The 23152-nt window shown below is 36.3% G+C and overlaps 1 protein-coding gene across 1 annotated transcript in view; it reads right to left on the bottom strand.

The window, feature by feature from the left end:
- PPP1R42 (protein phosphatase 1 regulatory subunit 42) overlaps positions 1–23152 on the bottom strand; it is a 41914-nt gene that overhangs the window by 10216 nt on the left and 8546 nt on the right. Inside the window, exons 3-5 of the mRNA XM_072734596.1 lie at positions 21351–21517; positions 19715–19853; positions 17208–17324 (exon numbers count right to left, since the gene is read on the bottom strand). Of these exons, the coding sequence (XP_072590697.1) occupies positions 17208–17324; positions 19715–19853; positions 21351–21517 (423 nt within the window). The remainder of the gene's footprint in view (positions 1–17207; positions 17325–19714; positions 19854–21350; positions 21518–23152) is intronic.

The raw sequence follows: 23152 nt of genomic DNA, 5'->3' as shown, positions 1-23152 counted from the left end.
GTTATTGATCACTCTATTTCTGAAACAAGAAAGAGCTTCTACTCACTTCATTTCCACTCCAACCAAGAGCTTCTTCTCACCAAGAGCTTCTACTCACTTCATTTCCACTCCAACTCTATTCAAGTTTCTACCATCTCTTAACTAGTCTAGCCTTTTCCACTCTATTCTCCCCACTGTAGCTATGCTGGTCTTTCCAAAATATTACTCTATTACTATTTTACCCCTTGCTTAAAACACCTTCAGTGATTTCTCATTGTTCTTAGGTTAAAGACAAAACTCTATCATGACCTAGGTAGCCCATCTACCTATCAGCCTCTATTTGTAGTATGCACTACCTTCACTCTCTCTGCCTCCTGTTCTCATCTTTGCTATGCTTTCACCTGCTCCAGGGCCTTTGCACATGCTATTCTCTATCTGGTAAACCCTTCTATTCTCTCAGAGCCAGGTTTAGCAATCCCTTCCTAAGGGAAGCTTCCACTCAGTGCCCTAAGGCAAATCCCGCTGGTGGAGGCCCTCAGAGTCATATACTTTTTCTTTGTAGTATTTGCCATAGGTGCAATTTTACGTTTGTTTTTGGGTGATTATGTGCTTAATGTTTCTCTTCCCCTCAAGGGTGAGAGCTCTTCAAGACTAGAAACTATATCTGTTTTTTGTTCACTCTCATTTCCTCCATTGTCTAGCAAGCACTACCAGATGGTGGTTGTTATGAATGAATGGAGAAGAGAAATGAACAAATGCATGCATAAATCAATGGATTTGATGTTAGGAGGAGGACAGGAATTAAAAGGAGAAATTGTATGAAGGCACTTTGAAAAATTTGCTCATTAGAGGGGCCACAGATATAGAAAGAGGAAAGACAGGATTTATCTTCCGTTCTTCTATTTCCTCCTCTAGTCCTCTGCCACCTTCCCCTCCCCTCCCTGTAACTTCCTTGGCCCAAATATCTGCCCTGGACCAATTTTGGACGAGTGAATAAGAGAAATGAGGGCAGGGTTAGAGGATCTTGGGGAAAGGAGTCTTTGGCAACTGTGGGTCTGTAGAAGTGAGAGGGAAGGGAATGAAATCTCAAGTAGCAGGAAGCTTCTTCCAGGTCAGTATCCTGTGCCTCTGCCTCTAACGTTAGCCACTCTCCTGGGGCTCTAAGACCTCCAGTAGGCTAGGGCATGGGCATTGTTTGGGAATGCCTATTTTTGTCAGCGATCCAGTTCTCTTTCCTTTTTCCTTTTCTTATTCCTTCTACAGAGCTCCAGGATTTTCAGTTGCCCTGCCAGTATTTTTGTTGTTGTTATATCTTTTCCTTTTTAATTTTTCTTAAATATCTTTCTCACTACTCAAACCAGAATCTTGGAAGATTCAAAGTTATTTAACTATCCTAAAAAAACGTTATTTTTCCTTTTCTCTTATTTCATGTATTTTCTGTAGGTGTATACAAGGAATCTATGGATGTCCATATAAAAACAGCTTTTCTAAGTGCTAAAAACCTTGGGTAATTATAGGGTTTTTGTTAGGAGTCTCTAATGATACCCACTTCTTTTTCCCCATGGCACAAAGCTGTCTGTTGCTGAAGACTTTTAGGATGGATGTCAACGACCTTGTTTGGCACATTGAGCTTTCTCTCCCATGGCGCACAGGGTTTGATGTCAGCAGTGTTGGGGCAACTTCAAACAGCGAGCATAAAGAATGGAAAAATAAAAGCCAGAAAAATGGAGACGCTGACCCCATTAATATATACCAAGAAACAAGTTAATATTTTCCTGCTAAACTTCAACATGTCCTTTTACTAAGGCATTGGAAGATGATTTGAAATGGACCACAAGAGTACATTTTATTTTTTATTGTTTCTATCATTTTTAAATTAAAATTCAATTTAGTTAATGTATACTGTAGTATTGATTTCAGGAGTAGAATTTAGTGGTTCATCACTTATATATAATACCCAGTGCTCATCCCACCAAGTACCCTCTTTAATGCCCATCACCTATTTAGCCCATTCCCTCACCCACCTCCCTTCTAGCAATCCTTAGTTTGTTCTCTATATTTAAGTCTATTACGGTTTGCCTCCCTCTCTGTTTTAAATCTTATTTTATTTTCCTGTCCCTTCTTCTATGTTCATCTGTTTTATTTCTTAAATTCCACATGAATGAAACCATACATCTGTCTTTCCCTGACTTATTTTGCATAAACACTCTAGTTCCATCCATGTTGTTGCAAATAACAAGACTTCATTCTTTTTGGTTGCTGAGTAATATCCCATTATATATAATAAAATATAATATAAATTAAAAATTATATATATAATATAATCCCAATATATATAACCCCGCAGACATCATCTTTATCCATTCATCAGTCAATAGGCATTTGGGCTCCTTCCATAAGAGGGCTATTGTTGATAGTGCTGCTATAAACATTGGGGTGCATGTATTCCTTCAATTCAGCATTTTTGTATTCTTTGGATAAATACCTAGTAGTGTAATTGCTGGGTCATAGGGTAGTTCTATTTTTTTTAACATTTTGAGAGAGGAACCTCCACACTGTTTCCAGAGTGGCTACACCAGTTTGCATTTCCAACAACAGCACAAGAGCATATTTTAAATTAACCCTAGGCAAGTCTATATTCACTCTTCCAAGAAGCTATGCAGGGCATTTTAAATTGCTTGTTTTCTTGCCAGAAGTAAAAGAACTTGAAATTTCATCTACACTCCCTTTCCTCCCTCTCTATGGGAGGAAAAAGCAACTTTTTGCATAGCCCAGCCTCTGGAACTTGCTGTTTTGTTTTGTTTTGTTTTTTAAGATTTTATTTATTTATTCATGAGAGACAGAGAGAGAGAGAGGCAGAGACACAGGTAGACTCCATGAAGGGAGCCCAAGGTGGGACTTGATCCCTGGTCTCCAGGATCACGCCCTAGGCCGAAGGCGGAGCTAAACTGCTGAACCACTCAGGGATCCCCTTAAATTCCTTCTTCAGATGGTTGAATATTTTTTATTGTTCATTTATTCATTCATTCTGTAAACATATAGTAGGTGCCTGTTACATGCCAGGCACTCACTGGGCTGAACTCTAGGTCATTCTGAAAGCAACAAAAATTCCTTGTCTTAAATTCTCTCAGTCTAATGGGGGATATGATGATGTATGATAACAATTCTGTTAACAAGGTGTTCCTTACCAATCATTCAGTCATTTTTAAAGTAGATTTTTAAAATCAAAGCAATGCAATAAACACTTTTAAGAAATAAGACCGTAGGGTATATAACAAAACTTAAAGAGTACTTGGGGGCTTATAACAAAACAACTTTCAATTTCTACAGCTATTCCTACACTATTCTACAGCTATTCCTTCACTTACCTCCACAGTACTAAATAACAGCCACTGTTTATTGATTTGTAAATCTTAAATATTTATCTACTGAATTCCTACTGTGGAACGTGATGATATAATTCTCATAAGTACCACTCCAACCCCAAACTTCCCTCCCCAATCCTGTCAATAGAGTTATATTAAAGTTGTTAATCTGGTTGGTATTTATTGACTATATAATTCAGCTCACTTAAATATCATTCAAAGTTGAATCACATAATACACTATATAATTGCTTTTTATTTTTCCTGAAGTTAAAATTTAGTTGATTATTTGTCATTTTTCTATGTATCAATTCAGCTGGCTGCAATCTGGGCTGGTAGCTGTTCTAAGACTTCACTTGAAATTTCCTTCATATTCATTCTGGGAATTTCTTTAGCCTTTCTCCTGTTTCCTAGATCCTGTGTCTTCTCTTTTCCTAATTTTCTGTTCTGTTTAGATGAAATTAATTTTTCAAGAGCTGTCTGAGAAAGGGACATGTTTTTTTGAAAGCTTGTATGTTCAAAGATATTTTATAGGGATGCCTGGGTGGCTCAGCAGTTAAGCGTCTGCCTTCGGCTCAGGGCATGATCCTGGAGTCCCGGGATCGAGTTCCACACTGGGCTCCCTGCATGGAGCCTGCTTTTCCCTCTGCCCGTGTCTCTGCCTCTCTCTTTCTCTGTGCCTCATAAATAAATAAAATCTTTTAAAAAGAGATATTTTATGCCATAGAGTTGATTGAAAAATTGATGGAGTATATAATTCTAGATTTAGAATATTTTTATCTCAAAAATTTGGAGACATTATTCTACTATCTTCCAAATAGAAAGATCTGATAATTCTGGTTCCATTTTGATTTTTTGTATTATGATCCTTTTTTTTCTCTGTGAGATTCTTTAGGAACTCTTTACTCCGGTGTCCTAAAAACTTTTAAGGATGGACTTGGATGTGGGTCACATTCCATTCACTGTGCTGGCATTTGGGAGACAATTTCAATCTGGAAATTCATGTCCTTTGATTTTGAAGTTTTTATAATATTTGTTTAAAATTAACTTTATGTATTTGTAATTTACATACAACAGTATGCACCCATTAAAAGTCTAAATCATATACATCCATATAACAATCACTATAATCAAGATAGAATGTTTTCATTATTCTGTAAGAGTCACTCATGGCCTTTTCCAGTCAACCTCTTCCCATTCCTGTTCAGCAACCATTGATACATTTGGTTCTATATACATCTGTTTTTATTTTTCAAGAGTTTCATATAAGTGGAGTCGTATAGTATGTACTCTTTTTTGTCTACCTTATTTCACTCAGTATAATTTTTAAAAATTTTGTCCATGTTATGTGCATCAGTAGCAGTTCATTCATTTTTATTGTTGGGTGATATTCCACTTTATGGGATACAGTTTGTTTATCTGTTGCCCATTTGAGGGAAACTTGGTTGTTTCTCAAATTACAAATAAAGTTACTATAGAGACTTGCATACAGATATTTGTATGAACATAGGTTTTTATTTCACTTGAGTAAATACCTAAGGATGGGGTTGCTGAGTCCTATTTATAAGACAAAAAGTACATATTTAACTTTATAAATATAGGTTTTTATTTCACTTGAGTAAATACCTAAGGATGGGGTTGCTGAGTCCTATTTATAAGACAAATAAAAAGTACATATTTAACTTTATAAGAGACTGCCAAACTATTTTCCAAAGAGATGTGCCTTTTACATATTCCTCAGCAATTAACGAGAATTCCAGTTGCTCTAGATCCACATCAAAAATTGGTATTAATGGATAAAAAGAGATGTGATATATATAATGGAATATGACTCAGCCATCAAAAAGAATGAAATCTTACCATTTGCAATGACATGGATGGAACTAGAGTGTATTATGCTAAACAAAATAAATTAGAGAAAGACAAATACCATATGATTTCACTCATGTGGAATTTAAGAAACAAAGCAGATGAACATTTGAGAAGGGGGAAGAAAGGAGAGAGGGGAACAAGCCATAAGAGACTTTTTTTTTTTTTTTTTTTTTTTAGTTTCAGAGGTAGAATTTAGTGATGCATTAGTTGCATGTAATAGCCAGTGCTCATTACATCAAATGTCCTCTCTAATTCCCTTCTTGATACCCATCACTCCCATAAGAGACTCTTAAAGATAGAGAACAAACTGAGGGTTGATGGAATGAGGTATGTAGAGGATGGGCTAGATGGAGGATGGGTATTAAAGAGGGCACGTGTAATGACATTGGGGTGTTGTATGTAAGTGATAAATCATTGAATTCAACTCCTGAAACCAATATTGCACTGCATGTTAACTAAAATTTAAATAAAATTTTTTTTTTTAAATAAAATTTTTAAAAAATAAATAAAAAATGGTATTGTCAGTCTCTTTCATTTCAGTTATACTAGTGGGTGTATAGTGGAATCACATTTTGGTTTTAATTTGCTTTTCCATGATAAATGATGTTTTGAGCATCTTTTCTTGTATTCATTTACCATTAGCATATGTTCCTTTATAAAGTTTGTTGAAATCTTTAGCCCATTTTTAAATGTATTGCTTGTCTTCTTTCTATAGAGTTTCAAAAGTTCTTTATATGTTCGAGATAACAGCTGTTTGTTACATATATGATAGCTAATATTTTCTCTCCATCTGTGGTATGCCATTTCATTAATGTCTTTCTTTCAAAGAACAAAAGTTTTAAATTTTAATGAATTCCAACTTAACAGTTTTTAATGAGTCTTGCTTTTTGTGTCCTTTGTGTTTGAATTCTTTAAAGAACTCTTTGTCTCATATATGTTTTTTATCTAGAGGTTTTATATCTGAGCAGTTAAATTTGGATGTGATCCATTTTGAGTAAATTTTGTAAATGATATGAAGGGCGAAGGATCAGTTTTTCTATTTGGATATCCAGTGGTTCCATCAGCACTTTTTGAAAAGACTATCCCTCTCATTGAATTATTTTTGGAACCTGTTTAAGAAAATCAGTTGAACACATGTGACTTCTTTATAAATCTTGATCTCTGTGCTCATCCTATGTCACTAATGCACTGTCATGTTTCTTATAACAATAAAGTCACGAAATTAGGTAGAAAGAGTTCTTTAACATCATTCTTTCTACCAATATTGTTTCAGTATTTTAGGTCCTTTGCATTATCATATAAATTTTAGAATCAGCTTGCCAATTTATCTTAAAAATTCTGCAGGGATTATGTGGAATGCATAGATTAATTTAGAAAGAATTGGGAAGCCCAGGTGGCTCAGCGGTTTAGCACTGCCTTCAGCCCAGGGTGTTATCCTGGAGACCTGGGATCGAGTCCCACGTCGGGCTCCCTGCATGGAGCCTGCTTCTCCCTCTGCCTGTGTCTGTGCCTCTCTCTGTCTCTGTGGGTCTCTCATGAATGAATAAACAAAATCTTAAAAAAAAAAAAGAATAGGCACCTTAAGAATATAGTCTTCCAATCCATGAAAATGGTATTTCTCACCATTTATTTAGTTATTCATTAATTTCTGCCAACAATATTTTGTAGTTTTTATTGTACAGCCCTTGCACCTATTTTCTTAAATTTACCCTTATGTATTTCATGTTTTTTGGCATGAATGGTAGATAGCATCTTTAAAAAAATAGTTTTCCAGTTATTCACTGCTGATGTGAAAATTGATTTTTGCATATTTGGCCTTGTTTGTATCCTATGGCATTGCTAAATTTATTCTATAGATTCTAATAATAGCTTTTTGTAGATTTTAAAATTATTTTATATTTATCAAAACATGTAGTCTGCAGGTAAAGATATTTTTATTTCTTCCTTTCCAAACTGAGTATTGTTTCCTTTTCTTGACTTATTACACGGCTAGGGCTTCAATTATAAAGTAGAGTAAACATCCTTGCTTTATTCCCAGTCTCGAGGAGGAAAGCATTTAGTCTTTCATCATTAGGTATGATAGATTTTACGTGAATGCCAATTATCAGATTAAGTTCCCTTCAATTTATTGTTTGCTGAGAATTTTTTAAAAATAAAAATGGGTGTTGAATTTTTTAAAATGCCTTTGTGTCAATGTTGAGATGATCATATTTATCCTTTATTTTGTTTGGTGAATTACATTGATTTTTGAAGGTCAAACCAATCTTTCATTCTTGGGATAAATCTCACTTGGTAGTTATGGATTATCTTTTTATATATTGATGGATTTTATTTGCTAATATTTTGGGGAATTTGTGTTTCTGAGTTCGTGAGGGATATATAGAGACTTGCATACAGATATTTGTATGAACATAGGTTTTTATTTCATTTATTTAATTCATTGTACTTTTCTTGTAATGTTGTTGGGGATAGGAGGATAATATGAGTTGAGGAGTATTTCCTGCTTATTTGTTTTCTAAATGAGTTTGTGTAGGATTGGTATTTTTGATTCTTAAGTGTGATAGACTGCATCAGCAAAGCCATCTGGGTTTGGAATTTTTTTTTTTTTAAAGATTTATTTATTTATTTATGATAGACATAGAGACAGAGAGAGAGAGATAGAGAGAGAGAGAGAGAGGTAGAGACACAGGAGGAGGGAGAAGCAGGCTCCATGGCGGGAGTCCCGGGACTCCAGGATCGCGCCCTGGGCCAAAGGCAGGTGCTAAACCACTGAGCCACCTAGGGATCCCCTGGAATTTTCTTTATGGGAAATGTTTTTATATAGAAGTATTAATAGATACAGAGCTATATAGAATTTGTTTCTTTTGGGACACCTGGGTGGCTCAGCAGTTGAGTGTCTGCCTTTGACTCAGGGTGTGATCCCAGAGTCCCAGGTTTGAGTCCTACATCAGGCTTCCTGCATGGAGTCTGCTTATCTGTCTGCCTATGTCTTTGCGTCTCTCTCTCTCTGTGTGTCTCCCATGAATAAATAAATAAAATATTTTTTAAAAAAAAAGATTTGTTTCTTCTAATTTGTGTATTTCAAGGACTCTATATTACCTAAGCTGTCAACCTTATTGGCATAAATTTCTTTATAATATTACTTTATTATCCTTTTAACTATAGTGGTATTTTTAAAATTTCTGATATTGTTCATGTCTTCTGTCTTATCATTCCACCTAGAATTGATTACTTTTACTTATATTTTCAGAGTCAGCGTTTGGTTTTACTGATCTTTCTGTAGTCACTCTATATTTCTGTATCATTGACTCCTGCTATTACCTTTATTATTTCCTTCTTTTGAACTGAATTCGCATTTACTTTTCTTGAGTTTTTTCTTAAATATTTTATTTATTTGAGAGAGGGTGAGTGCAAGAGAGAGCATGGGGGGGGGCAGCGCAGAGGGAGAGGAAGAAGCAGACTCCCTACTGAGCAGGAAGCCTGAAGTGGGACTCAATCCCAGGACTCTGGGGTCATGACCTGAAGCAAAAGGTAGCCACTTGACCAACTGAGCCACCCAGGTTCCCCACTTTTCTTGCTTCTTGAGATGGAAAATAGATCATTTTCCCTCTTTTGTAATATAGGCATTTAAAGCTAGCTATCTAGCTAAATAGATAGATTTCCCTCTAAGCACTATGCTGTTGCATCCCACAAATTTCAAATTTTTGCTTTTACTTTCACTCAGTTCAAATATTTTCTAATTTTCTTTGTGATTTTTTTTTCTTTGTCCCAGAGGTTATTGAAAAATGTTTTTAGGGGCATCTGGGTGGCTCAGTTGGTTAAGCGTCTGACTCTAGGTTTCAGCTCTGATCATGATCTCAGGGTCCCATGTTGAGCTCTGTGCTCAGTGCAGAGTCTGCATGTCCCTCTCCCTCTGCAGCTCTCCCTCAATCTCTCTCTTTCTCTAATAAATCTTTATTTTTTTTTCTAATAAATCTTTAAAAAAAAAAGTGTGTTCATAAATCTCCTTTTATTTTCCTTTCTAATTTAATTCCATTGTGGTTAAATAACATAATCTATAAAATTTTAGTTCCTTAAAGTTTTTGATGCTTGCTTTATGGCACACATAAGGACTATTTTGGTGACTATTCCAACTACTGTTTTTAGGTGGAATGTTCTGAGAGTCAATTAGATTCATTCAGTTGGCTGTGTCATTCCAATCTTTTATATCCTTACTGATTTACCAGCTACTTGGAGAGAGTGTTGAAATCTTAATTATGGATTTGCCAATTCTACCAATTTTTGCTTTCTGCATTTTGAAGTTCTGTTATTAGGTACATAAATATTGAGGAATGTTATGTTTTCTTAATGAATTGTCACTTTTTATTCATTATAAATTTTCATGATCTGTTTCTTATCCTGAAGTCTGTTCTATTTTATGTTAATATAGTCACTCCAGCTTTCTAATTTTATTATTTGTATTAAGTATATATATTTCCCTATAATTTTACTTTAACCTGTATATATTTATATATATATTTTAAAATATTTTATTATTTATTTATTCATGAGAGACACAGAGAGAAAGGCAGAGACATAGGCAGAGGGAGAAGCAGGCTTCCTGCAGGGAGCCCAGTGTGGGAGGATGGATCATGACCTTAGCCAAACGCAGATGCTCAACAACTGAGCCACCCAGGGGCCCCTATATATTTAAAGTGTGCTTCTTGCAGAGAGCACATCGCTGGATTTTCAAAATTCAGTCTTGCCATCTCTGTCTTTTAATTGGATTGTTTAGACTATTTACATTTAATATAATTACCGATATAACTGAGTTTAACATTACCATCTTGCTATTTGTCTTATCTGTTCTCTTTTCCTCTTTTCCTGCTCCCCCCTATTTTTGCAACTCATTTTCTATTATTGACTTACTAGTTATAAACATCTTTGTTATTTTAGTGGTTGCTTTAGGGTTTAGAACAATCATCCTTAAATAAGCACAGTCTTTCTTCAGATAATGACATCACTTCATCTATAACCTTAATGTACTGCCATTTCCTCCCTCCCTGTGATTTGTGGTATTGTAATTGTTCATTTTACTTTTACATGTCATTAACACCATGATCTGTGGTTATTATTTTTGTTTTAAAAAATTGATAATCTATAAAGATTTTATTTATTTGAGAGAGAGAGAGTGCACACGTGCGTGTGAATGCACAAGCAGGGAGGGGTGGGGGTGAGAGAGAGAATCTGAAACAGACTCCATGCTGAGTGCAGAGGCCAACAAGGGGTTCAATCCCAGGATCCTGAGATCACTATGTGATCTGAAACCAAGAGTCAGACAGTTAATCAACTGAGTCACCCAGGCACCCCACTTCTCCACATTATTTACAATGTTTATTATTATCTATCATTTTAAATATAGCTATTTCATCAGGTGTGAAGTGGTGTACAATTGTGGTTTTGATTTACTTTTCCCTAATGACTAATGATGTTGATTATATTTTCATGTGCATATTATCCACTTGTATATCTTCTTTGTAGAATATTCTATTCAAGTTCTCTGCCTATTTATAAATGACTTGGATAATAAATTGTATTGTTTGTCTTTTTGTTGTTGAGTTGCAAGTGTTTTTTTTAATATATTCTGGACACAAGTCTATTATCATAAAAAGGATTTACAGATATTTTTCCCTAGTCTCCTGGTTTGTCTTTTTCAACTTCTTAATGTTATTCTTTGAAGCACAAAAGTTTTTAATTTTGTTAAAATCTAATTTATCTTTTTTTTCTTTTCTTTTTGCTTATGATTTTGGTGGTGTATTTAAGAAAGCTTTGTCTAATACCAGGTCATAAAGATTTATCCTGGTTCTTCTCTAAGGGTTTTATAGTTTTATCTCTTATATTTAAGTCTTTGGCCAATTTTGAATATTTTGTTTATGTTTTAGAAGAGTTCCAACTTGATTCTTTTATATGCAGCTATACAAATATCTGAGCCCCATTTGTTGAAAAAACTATTTATTCTTTGCCCATTGTGTTTGTCTTGGTGCCCTTGTCAAAATCAGTTAACATAAATGTGAAGTTTTATTTCTGGATTCCCAGTCTCATTCTTATGACAGTGCCACACTGTCTTAGTTACTACAGATTTGTAGTAAGTTTTGAAATAGGAAACTGAATCTTCAACTTTTTTTTAAAAAAAGATTTTGACTATTCTGGGTACCTTGAAGCCACTATTTCTTTAGAGCTATTTTCTGCTTCTGTCTTAGTTTAGGCTGCTATAACAGAATACCATAGACTTGATGGCTTAAACAACAAGCATTGATTTCTCACAATTCTGGAGGCTGGGAAGTCCAAGATCAAAGTGTTGGCAGATACTGTGATCTTGTGAGAGCATTCTCCCTGTTTTGTAGATGCCTGTCTTCTCATTGGGTCCTCACATAGCTTAGAGAGAAAGCCACAGTCTATTCTTTTCTTAAAAAGACTAATCCCATTAATGATGTCTCCAGCCTCAAGACTTAATTATTTCCCAAAGGCCTTACCTTCAAACATCATCACACTGGGGATTAGGTTTTGATTTATGAATATTTAAGGAATACACACATTTAGTCCCTGGTATTTCCCCTGCTCCTCCTAGGACCCCATTTACATACATGTTTTAATACTTGTTATGTTCCACAAACCACAGAGGCTTTGTTCATTTTTTAGTGTTTTTACTTTCTGTACCTCAGTTTCAGTAGTTGGAATGCTACAGCTTTAAGTTCACTGATAATTTCTTCTGTAGTGTCTAATCTACTCTTTTTTAATTTAAACTTTAGTTAGTAAACATACAGTGCAATGTTGGTTTCTGAAATAGAATTCCATAATTCATCACTTACATACAATACCCACTGCTCATCACTAGTGCCCTCTTTTTTTTTTTAAGATTTTTATTTATTCATTCATTCATGAGAGACACAATCAGAGAGGCAAAGACATAGGCAGAGAGAGAAGCAGGCCCCCTGCAGGGAGCCTGATGTGGAACTCTTTGCCAGGACCCCAGGATCACGACCTGAGTCTAAGAAAGATGCTAAGCTACTGAACAACCCAGGTGTCTCTTCCCTATGAAACTTTAACATGTCAGAATTGGGAAATGTTTTCTTTTGGGCCGGTCGATTTCGAGAGGAATCCTCCAATCTCTTGCTCAGGATTTTTAAGCCATGTAGGAAGGAGTTTGGGGAGTAAAGCCTGGTTTGTATGCATAAGAGGGAAGAAAGCATACACCCTCTAACATTTCAGTATACTTTCAGTTTAAATATCCATTTTCAGCATTACCTTCTACTGTGATTTTTGAACCACAGTCTGTATGGTTCAACTTCTTCATAAATTAAACCTGTCCCTGTTAACTTTATTTTTAAGATATTCTATCCAAGTAGTCTTTTAATTTTTTCTTATCATTAAGTTTACATATTGAAATTTTAAGTATGGAGAAATATTTCATGAAAAGCCTGAAGTTTCTCAAGCTGTAAAATGGAAAGAAGTTTCTAAGAGGTTCATGTGGCTTTGGTCACAGGAAAAAGTGCAAAGCCTTGTTAAAGCACTCCATTTCTGAAATATGCAAAAAACACAATACTTGACCAGGTATAATCTCACTATTGCCAAATTTAGTGGATTTCTGTTTATGTATTATTTGCCCTCATGTCTACCACTCAACAGCATCAAATGCAAGTAGACATTCTCTCTTTCTTGAAGCTTCTTTTTCTCTTGTCTTCTTCTACACATTGACTTCTCCTGGTGCCTTCTCATCTAAATAATCTCTAAATATTGGAGTGTTTCTGGCCTTGCCTATTCTCTGTCCTTACTGTCTTTCAACCAGTCCCATAGGTTTAAATATCCTGTTAATACTGTTGACTCTTAAAGTTTCCTGTCCTCGCCCTTGAACTCCAAATGCCTACTTGATATGTCAATTTCAGTGTCCAGTAGGCATTTCAATAGAAAGAATTCTTTTATTCCTTCCCTTGTATTTCCCAACATGTAAAGGCTACCACAGTTCTTCACACAAAAAAGCAAGGATTCATCGTTTATTCTTCACTTTCCTTTATTCATGTGCGTCCTATTCATCAAGCTCCATAGGTTCAATAAAAAAATATACCTCCATCTACCCACTCCTTTTCATCTCCAAAGAAGCATTTTTTTCTTAACCTCTGCAGTAGTCTTTCCAAGTGAGCTCTTTGCTGTAATTCTTGCAACCCATTCTTCACATAGCCAATAGAGAAATCTTTTTTTTTTTAAATAAATGTTATTTATTCATGAGACACACACACACACACACAGAGACAGAGACATGGGCAGAGGGAGTAGAAGCAGGCTCGCTGCAAGGAGCCTGATGCAGGACTCAATCCTAGGACCCCGGGATCATGTCCTGAGCCAAAGGCAGATGCTCAAGCACTGAGCCACCTAGGCGTCCCGTGAAATCTTTTAAAAATATAATTCTTTCAAGATGCCTGGGTATTTCAGGCTCAGTGGTTGAGGTCTGCCTTTGGCTCAAGTCACGATCTGTCCCACATTGGTCTCCCTGCAGGGAGCTGGCTTCTCCCTCTGCCTGTGTCTCTGCCTCTCTCTATGTCTCTCATGAATAAATAAAGTCTTAAAAACATATATATATATATATAATATATATATATATATAATCCTTTCATTGACTTTCTTTTTTTTTTTTAATTTTTATTTATTTATTTATGATAGTCACAGAGAGAGAGAGAGAGAGAGAGAGAGGGAGAGAGGCAGAGACATAGGCAGAGGGAGAAGCTCCATGCACCGGGAGCCCGACGTGGGATTCGATCCCGGGTCTCCAGGACCGCGCCCTGGGCCAAAGGCAGGCGCTAAACCGCTGCGCCACCCAGGGCTCCCCCTTTCATTGACTTTCTATTGCACTTAGAATAAAGTCAAACTCATAACTATGGCCTAAAAGATCTTTATGACCTGGCATAATCTCATGTTTAACTGTTGCTTATTCATTCATTCAACAATTATTTACTGAGTACTTACAATGTGTTAGAGACTGAACTAGGCACTAGGGTCCCCATCACAGTAAACTGGCCTCTTTTTTGTTCCTAGGATACTCAGAATCGCTACATTTGCTGTTCCCTGTATTTGGCATGTTCTTTCCTTAGCTCTTTGCACAAATTTGTTCTTTATCATTCTTCAGATCTCAGCATAGATGTCATTTCCTCTGAGGCCTTTTTTTGATAAACTGATTTAAAATATCTACTAATGGGCAGCCTGGGTGGCTCAGCGATTTAGCGCCTGCCTTCAGCCGAGGGCCTGATCCTGGAGACCTGGGATCAAGTCCCACATCAGGATCCCTGCATGGAGCTTGCTTCTCCCTCTGCCTGTGTCTCTGCCTCTCTCTCTCTCTCTCTCTCTCTCTCTCTCCCTTGTCTCTCATGAATAAATAAAATCTTTAATAAAATAAAATAAAATATCTACTAACCTCTTTTCCATTATGTTATCCTATTTAATTTCTTCATAGCCCACTTCTCAGTCTTCTCTGCTTATTTATTTTCTGTTGTTCCCTCCCCTGTCTCATTTGAATGTAAGCTCCTAGAAGATAGAGAGACCCTGTCTTTCATGGTATCCTCAGTGCCTAGAACATGTTTTCTGAAGGCCTAGAACAGAGCCTGGCACATATAATATCATAAATATTTTTAATAGATTAGTTTGATGGGGATGTGTTTAGGAAAAACTACCCATAAATGGTAATGTTAAGTCTTAAAAAATAAGGGTTTGGTTATTTATACATGTATCATTGGACTGAACAATCACCATCAATGAAAGTATTTATTCTGGTCACACATATACTCCGTGTTATGCATTATTAACATAGACTAAGAATAATCACTATAGGTGAAATAGCTTGATCTTAATGTTATTCAGGAAAACTTCCTTTGGGATAATTAGGAGGCTAGTATATTTGTCCTGTTATCAAACTTGCATTTTCTGTTCAGAGTTAAAAGCATAATAGAGGGGCACTTGGGTGGCTCAGTTGGTTAGGTGTCCAGCTCTTGATATCAGCTCAGCTCATGTTCTCATGGTTGTGAAATTGAGTGCCACATTGGCTCAGTGCTGTGTTTGCTTGAGCTTCTCTCTCTCTCCCTCTACCCCTCTTCCCACTCACCTGTGCTCACTCTCTCTCTCTCAATAAATAATCTCAATAAATAAATAAAATCTTAAATGCATAGTCAAATAAGGTTTAAGAGTACTGACAATAACTGAAATGAATCTTGGTAGTTATTAAAATTAACAATCAGATCTTTTAAGATATATTCACCACTCATTACCAAGCATTGTGTGTAGAACCTGGCTTACAAAAACATTTTGAAAAAATACATACACTGCATTTAAGATTGATGCCAACTGGGGAGACTAGAATTTTCCACCTTTCTCTCTCCAGGAAAAGTGAGCTTTTGTGCTTGGCTGCTCTGTCCTCATTTTCCATGTGTTGAATAAGGAATTTTTAAAAAGATTTCATTTATTTATTCATGAGAGACACAGAGAGACAGAGAGGCAGAGATGCAGGCAAAGGAAGAAGCAGGTTCCAGACAGGGAGCCCAATGTGGGACATGATCCTGGGATCGCAGGATCACACCCTGAGCCGAAGGCAGATGCTCAACCACTGAACAACCCGGTCATCCCTTGAATAGAGAATGTTATACACAACCCAGGTCTTCTCTACTTAACCAAAACCTGGACTCCAGGCTCTGTCACTTTGATTAGAATCATATACATGTACAGTGGATCTCATATAAGGCTGTTGATATATCACAAAATCATATCTGATACAAATACAGCAAAATCATATGAGAATTAAATAATTCTGATGAATACAAAATGTCCAGCAGGGAAAAAAAATTTAGAAGAGCAGTCCAAAACTTAAAACATTTTTGAATGCTGAATTTATCCCATGAACTTCTTACATCCTTCATAATCTAAGTTGCAACAATTAATTGAGCCATGCTTCCTTATTCATCTTTTTATTTTAAACATCTGTGAGTGGCATTTTGGGTATTGTGAGGAATTCATTTGTAATATAATACATTTAATATTTTTGCAATTATCTACTGCTTATAGTAGTTACAGGACTAGCTAGGTAATAGTTCTGAATTTGGAAACAAGTCAGGGGAAACTTTTTAAAGATCATTGGATAGCTCTCTAGGAGTAGTTTGGAAACAAGAGTTCTGTTTATGGAGGAAAGAAGCCCTTCATTGCTCCTGTGGCTCCATGTAAAGAAATTATACCATAGCCTACCGCATTGCTACACCAGAAACTGTGAGGTCATGGCAGTGGTTCAGCTTACAGATGACTGTTTCCAGGAAGCCTTCCTTAGCCCCAGGCTGAGTTAGTGCTATTCCAATACTTATGAAAACAGAATCACATTGTAATCCTGTTACTTGTTGACTATGTGTTTTTTGAGCACCAGGACTGTATCTTTCTTCCTCCGTCCACACAAAATAGTACAGTGTCTGATAGACATGTAGGTGCTCAGTACATATTTGAATGAGTAAATAATTTAATGAATATGGTATAATATGACATAACATGATATGAATATAGCTAGTGCAAATTAGAATAAATTCAAGTTCCAGGTACTTCCCCAAAGAGGAGCAATCAGGAGAAAGTTCAGGTCTAATCAATTACTAGAAATTCATTCATTGGGAGATCAGAGTTAAGTGGTAAGAAATCTAGATTTAGAGGGAAACATTTGATGGAAAAATAATACAGAGAGGAAAAGCACATCATTTCCTTCTCAGAGAAACTTCTTTCTGTTGGTGAGGTGTAGAGGCATTGAGGTATGGAAGAGAAAACCAGGTAACAGGGCTGAATTAAACAAATAAATACATTAAGAAGTAGAGATTCACATGCTTGTTTTAGAGTAAATCCAGAATAGTTTTTAAAGTGATAAATTTTATAAATATTTAGAAAAACATACTTTTTAATCACAATTTCTTGGAAATAATTTAAAATTAATTTTTCTTTACACTACCTTCACATGCAGAAGTTGGTTGTCAACTGCTATGAGCTGATTAAGATTCTCTAGTATTTCTAGGTCTCTTATGTCATCAATATTATTATTGCTGATATTCAATATAAAGAGGGATTTCTGTAAGAAAGATAAATTAGCATTAGTAAATTAAATGCTATATATAGGAATCAGAAATCTTAATCTGTGAAAAGTTTAAGATTTATCAGTTCAGATTGTTTTGCTCTTTAGGCAAGAAAAATTAAAAACCATGGAGATTTTGTTTCTATACCATACTTTTTTCAGACATGACTTTTAGGACTTTAGTAATTGTGACGCGACTTATTATTTTTGTCTAAAGTTCCTTCATAAGTCTGATTTTCCTCTTCCAGAATATAAAAGAAATTAATAGAAAAAAGAAGCCGGGACTCAAGAAGCAAAGAAAGAAAAAAGATGCCCCAACAAATGATAACACAGTGTAGAAAAATGCTTATTTTAGTTTAAGCAAATTATCATTTTGTGTTAAATATCACTAAGATTTTACTTAATAGGAAGAAATTGTTTTTGTCTGTTTTCCTAAATAAGAAACATGACTAAGAATAAAAGATTATATGGTTTAATTTTTATCTTTATCTCTCTATATAGTTTTCTCTTGATAACCCATATGTTCAGAAGACCTTTATCTCTCTATATAGTTTTCTCTTGATAATCCATATGTTCAGAAGACACTTAAAATAATAATTAACAGAAGTATCAACATCAGCTGTTAGAACACAAATACATATAGAGCAGTGCTAAACTGAAGTCATCTTAAAATCTATGGCCCAGTGATCTCTACCAAGATTGAGTCTACCCACCAAAGCATTCATATAGCCAACCTTTAGAGAAAATACTTCCTGATACTTTTTAAGACTGTAAATACAACTTAAAAAATTATGCCTTGTATTTAGAATTTTGAATCTGCTTGAATATGTGCAAAAATTAAGCAAACAAAAATGTTTTTTTCTGGCATTTGTAATAAAACTGGTCATTCCCACAGAGGAATCAATCTTTTTGGGTCAGTTGAGGTGAGCTGAGACACAGTTGATTCTATAGGGAGGCTAGGGAGAGGGTTGGATAGAAATCAGATCACTTCTTCCTTTTTAAAAAATATTTTACTTATTTATTCATGAGAGCCACAGAGAGAATCACAGACACGGGCAGAGGGAGAAGCTGGCTCCATGCAGGAGGCCCAAAGTGGGACTTGATCCCGACACTCTGGAATCACACCCTGAGCCAAAGGGAGACGCTAAACCACTGAGCCACCCAGGTGTCCAGATCACTTCTTTCTTTTCCAATTTAAAGCACTATTTTTCAATTTTTATAAATTTGGTTCACAAACCTTATATTGCCCTCTGTTTCTGGGCCCTCTAAAAGAAAGCCAATGAAATCTATAAACACATGGGGATCCTTGGGTGGCTCCTCTAAAAGAAAGCCAATGAAATCTATAAACACATGGGGATCCTTGGGTGGCTCAGCGGTTTAGTGCCTGGCTTTGGCCCAGGGTGCGATCCTGGAGTCCCAGGATCGAGTCCTGCATCCCGCCCCCCCCCACCCCCCATGGAGCCTGCTTCTCCCTCCTCCTGTGTCTGCCTCTCTCTCTCTCTCTCTAGGTCTATCATCAATCAATCAATCAATCTAAAAAAAAATCTATAAACACAACAACCATGTTCCCTTTACATCTCTTGCCCCAGAATTGAAGGTAGCAGTTTCCTAACAAATCCCATTTTGAGAATTAGCAAAAGCTTCCATTGCGCCCTCTGGCTTCTCAACTAATTGTGACACCTCCACAATGTATATGGGTGTCAGGTCACATAGCTGCTGCTTCTGATGAGGCAGACCATATATATAGTGCAACATACTACCAAATCAGAATCCAGCAAGAAAACAATTTATCACCATCATGGTTCTCTAGATTGTTTAAAATTTGCCAAATTATTGTGCATTATTTTTTCCTTAGGCTTTTTCCTAAAATTTTAAATTTCAAATCATGATAATCACCAAGGTGGAAATTATGAATGTATTGACATCTGGATTAGAACTTAATAAGGACATAACCTTTTCACATCCTTCTTTTGATCCTTTTGATACCCTGGAGGCGGGCATTTATTATTCCCACTTTATAGCTGCTGAGTCTCTGTGAAATTATGTGAGAAAAATTAGTTTTTTAAAAAAGATTTATTTATTTATTCATGAGAGACACAGACTAAGAGAGAGAAGCAGAGACATAGGCAGAGGGAGAAGCAGGCTTCTCGCAGGGAGCCTGATGCGGAACTTGATCCCTGATCCCAGGATCACAACCGGAGCAGAAGGCAGGCGCCCAACCACTGAGCAACCCAGGCATCCCTAGTTTCAATCCTCAAATAAATTCTCACCTGGCCATATAAACATACAGGGTATGTATAATGTTCAAATATACTTTTGCTACTTTCTTGTTCCATTAAACTATTAATCACTATATTCTTTGTCAGAATACTCAAATGTGACCTTACTGCCAGAGAATGAAGAGTTCTTGGATCAAACAGAAGCTTTTCTCCAAGGGGAAGCCTCTGACTCTCAACATGAAGCTCTCTTAATCCTTCTACTCCTTCCAAACCTTCTATAACAGCAATGTAATTGCCTCCCAGATACCTACAAAATATAAAGCAATTTTAAATAGACATTCTGAGAACATCATGGTCTGTAAACATGATAAAAACATAACAATCACTGAGCCAAGTGAAAATTATATATGTGGAAATATGCAGAATCTTCTCACTGTAATGAATCAATGAGAGGTTTATTTATATGATTCTCTCAATTTAGTCTAAGAAATATGTTTATTTTTTTTTTTAAGTGAGAGAATTGGAATAGTCTTTATTAAATGATCTACCAGTACTCCTTTTATATGCTAGGGTGAAGAATTATCTGGGTAGTAGGTTGTTGTTGTTTTGTTTTTTTTTTAAGATTTTGTTTATTTATTTGAGAGAGCACAAGTGAGGGCAAGAGGGGCAAAGAGAGAGGGAGAAGCAGACTCCCCACTGAGCGTAGAGCCCAACATGGGGCTCAAACCCAGGACCCTGAAATCATCACATAAACTGAAGGCAGATACTTAACTGACTGAGCTACCCAGGCGCCCCCCAGGCGGTGGGTTTAAAAGTGCAAGATTATGGGGCTGAACAGTGGAGATTTTCATTTGGCTACCTAGGTTAGAGCCCAGCAGTCTGCATTTTTATTTTTTTAAAGATTTATTTATTTTTACTTATGATAGACACACAGAGAGAGAGAAAGAGGCAGAGACACAGGAGGAGGGAGAAGCAGGCTCCATGCCAGGAGCCCGACGCGGGACTCGATCCGGGGTCTCCAGGATCGCGCCCGGGGCCAAAGGCAGGCGCCAAACCGCTGAGCCACCTAGGGATCCCCAGCAGTCTGTATTTTTAATAAGCATTTTCTATCCCACTCTATTCCCATTCTGAGGTTCTTGGCTCACTTTTTGAGAAGCACTCCTAATTCTTCCAATCCGGGAAAATTGAATATACCAGACTTGATTTTTGAGTTAAAATCATTATATAGGCAGTAAATGCCTTTTTACAATCAAATCTAAATCTTTTTTTTTTTTTAATTTTTATTTATGATAGTCACACAGAGAGAGAGAGAGGCAGAGAAACAGGCAGAGGGAGAAGCAGGCTCCATGCACCGGGAGCCCGACGTGGGATTGGATCCCGGGTCTCCAGGATCGCGCCCTGGCCAAGGGCAGGCGCTGAACCGCAGCGCCACCCAGGGATCCCTACAATCAAATCTAAAGTAACATTATGGACTCTAGGATCCTGCCCCTTGGAGATGTGTAATTCTGAAAGGAGAACTCATCTGGTTTCCATGGAAACCTTTTTTCACCAGTTGAGTCTTTAAAGATACTTTAGGTATTCTTATAAGTGATTAAGACAATTCACCCTCCTGCTGAAGAAAAGTATATCATGCTTAATGAAACAAATCGCCAAGTATTATATGGGTAACAGTTTATTTTGTACTAATACTATAAGAATAAAAATTGAGGCCTGTTCCATAAAGCTGCAGATAATGGAAAGGCCCACATGCAAAAATATTCCTGTAATGATGACAATTATGATACTTAAAAACAAAAGCACTTACAGTTTTTCCAGTTTCTTTAATGACATGAGGTTCTCTATGCATGAAATACAGTTGTTTTGTAGGTACAGGTGGGTCAGATTTGTAGCATAATTCAAGTTAGTCAATTGACTAATACGGTTATCATACAAATATAAAACAGTAAGATTTTTGCAAGGAGAGAGGTCTTCCTAAAAGGAAAACAAAAACAGGTCATACCTGATTTCTCCTGAACACTTAGAAATTTATTTTATTTTTTTATTATTATTTTTAAAGATTTATTTATTCATGAGAGACACACAGAGAGAGAGAGAGAGAGAGGCAGAGACACAGAGGGAGAAGCAGGAAGCCGATGCGGGGACTCGATCCTAGACCCCAGGATCATGCCCCAAGCCAAGGGCAGTGCCCAACCGCTGAGCCACCCAGGCATCCCAGAAGTTTATTTTTAAGAAAGTTTTTCTCTTAATCATTCTGCAAATTTCCTTAAGTTTAATATAAAAGGAACAATATTTCTCTGTTCTTAGCACAGTCAAAAGAAGACTAGAATGATTATAAAAATAGTTCTAGGTTTTAGTATTCTGTAACTATACCAATAAAATTGTATTTGTTAAGATTTTCGTAGCACAAGCAGTTTTCCTTGGAAGCAATTAGATTCCTCTAGAAGTTGAAGCATTTAACAAATTATTGCTTCAACATTATAAATCAGGTCTTTTTTTTTTTTTTTTAAAAGATTTTATTTATTTGAGAGAGAGTAAGAGAAGGAGCCAGGGTTGGGGGAGAGGGGAGGAAGTGAAGGGTAGATGGAGAGAGAGCAGCAGACTCCCCACCCCAAAGTGCCCTCCAACAACTTGGGCCAATCCCAGGACCCTGGGATCATGATCTTAGCCTAAGGCAGATGCTTAACTGACTGAGCCAAGCTTAAGGCAGATGCTTAACTGACTGAGCCACTCAGGCACTCCTATAAATCAGGTCTTAATCTTTCTGTAGGATTAGAAGTAAACTATTGTTTCTAATACTGAAAATGGGAAGCTATTATATAGATAATCAAGGGCAATAGATTAATAAACTATGATAATGCTGTTAAAGGAATACTGTTTAACTGTTTATCCTTTAGTTTCTTTAGACCTCAAAATGAAAACAGTACATTCAATATGACCCACTATTGAAAAATTATATGAATACATGCCTAGAAAAAAGATTGAAAGGACATCATCTACACATTAATAGTGATAATACACATTATCACTCTGCATGATAGGATTATAAGTCAGTTTCTTTTTATATATATATTTCATAAAAATGCACATTAGTTACTTTTGAGATAAGAAAATAATTAAAGGTATTTTTTAAATTTTGCCATTTCCTATGTGGTGGTAGAGTCAGCCTAGAGTTAAGTAGGCAAGAGGTAAAGTGAAGTTATGCTCAACAATATCTCAGTTTAGGGATCCCTGGGTGGCGCAGCGGTTTGGCGCCTGCCTTTGGCCCAGGGCGCGATCCTGGAGAACCGGGATCGAATCCCACGTCAGGCTCCCGGTGCATGGATGGAGCCTGCTTCTCTCCCTCTGCCTATGTCTCTGCCTCTCTCTCTCTGTGACTATAATAAATAAATAAAAAAATTAAAAAAAAAAACAATATCTCAGTTTGGGGTGCCTGGCTGGCTCAGTTGGTAGAGCATGAAATTCTTGGTCTTGGGGTTGTAAGTTCAAGCCCTACATTGGGCATAGAGATTACTTTAAAAAAAATAAAATCTTAAAAACGATCTTAGTTTTTAACAAGATTTTTAAAAATATAACCACATCTTGGGAATTTTAAGTTTACAGGCTATT

Source organism: Vulpes vulpes, chromosome 13 (genome assembly GCF_048418805.1).
Source record: "Vulpes vulpes isolate BD-2025 chromosome 13, VulVul3, whole genome shotgun sequence".
Taxonomy (NCBI): Eukaryota; Metazoa; Chordata; class Mammalia; order Carnivora; family Canidae; genus Vulpes; species Vulpes vulpes.
This window is presented reverse-complemented; position numbering and strand designations above follow the sequence as displayed.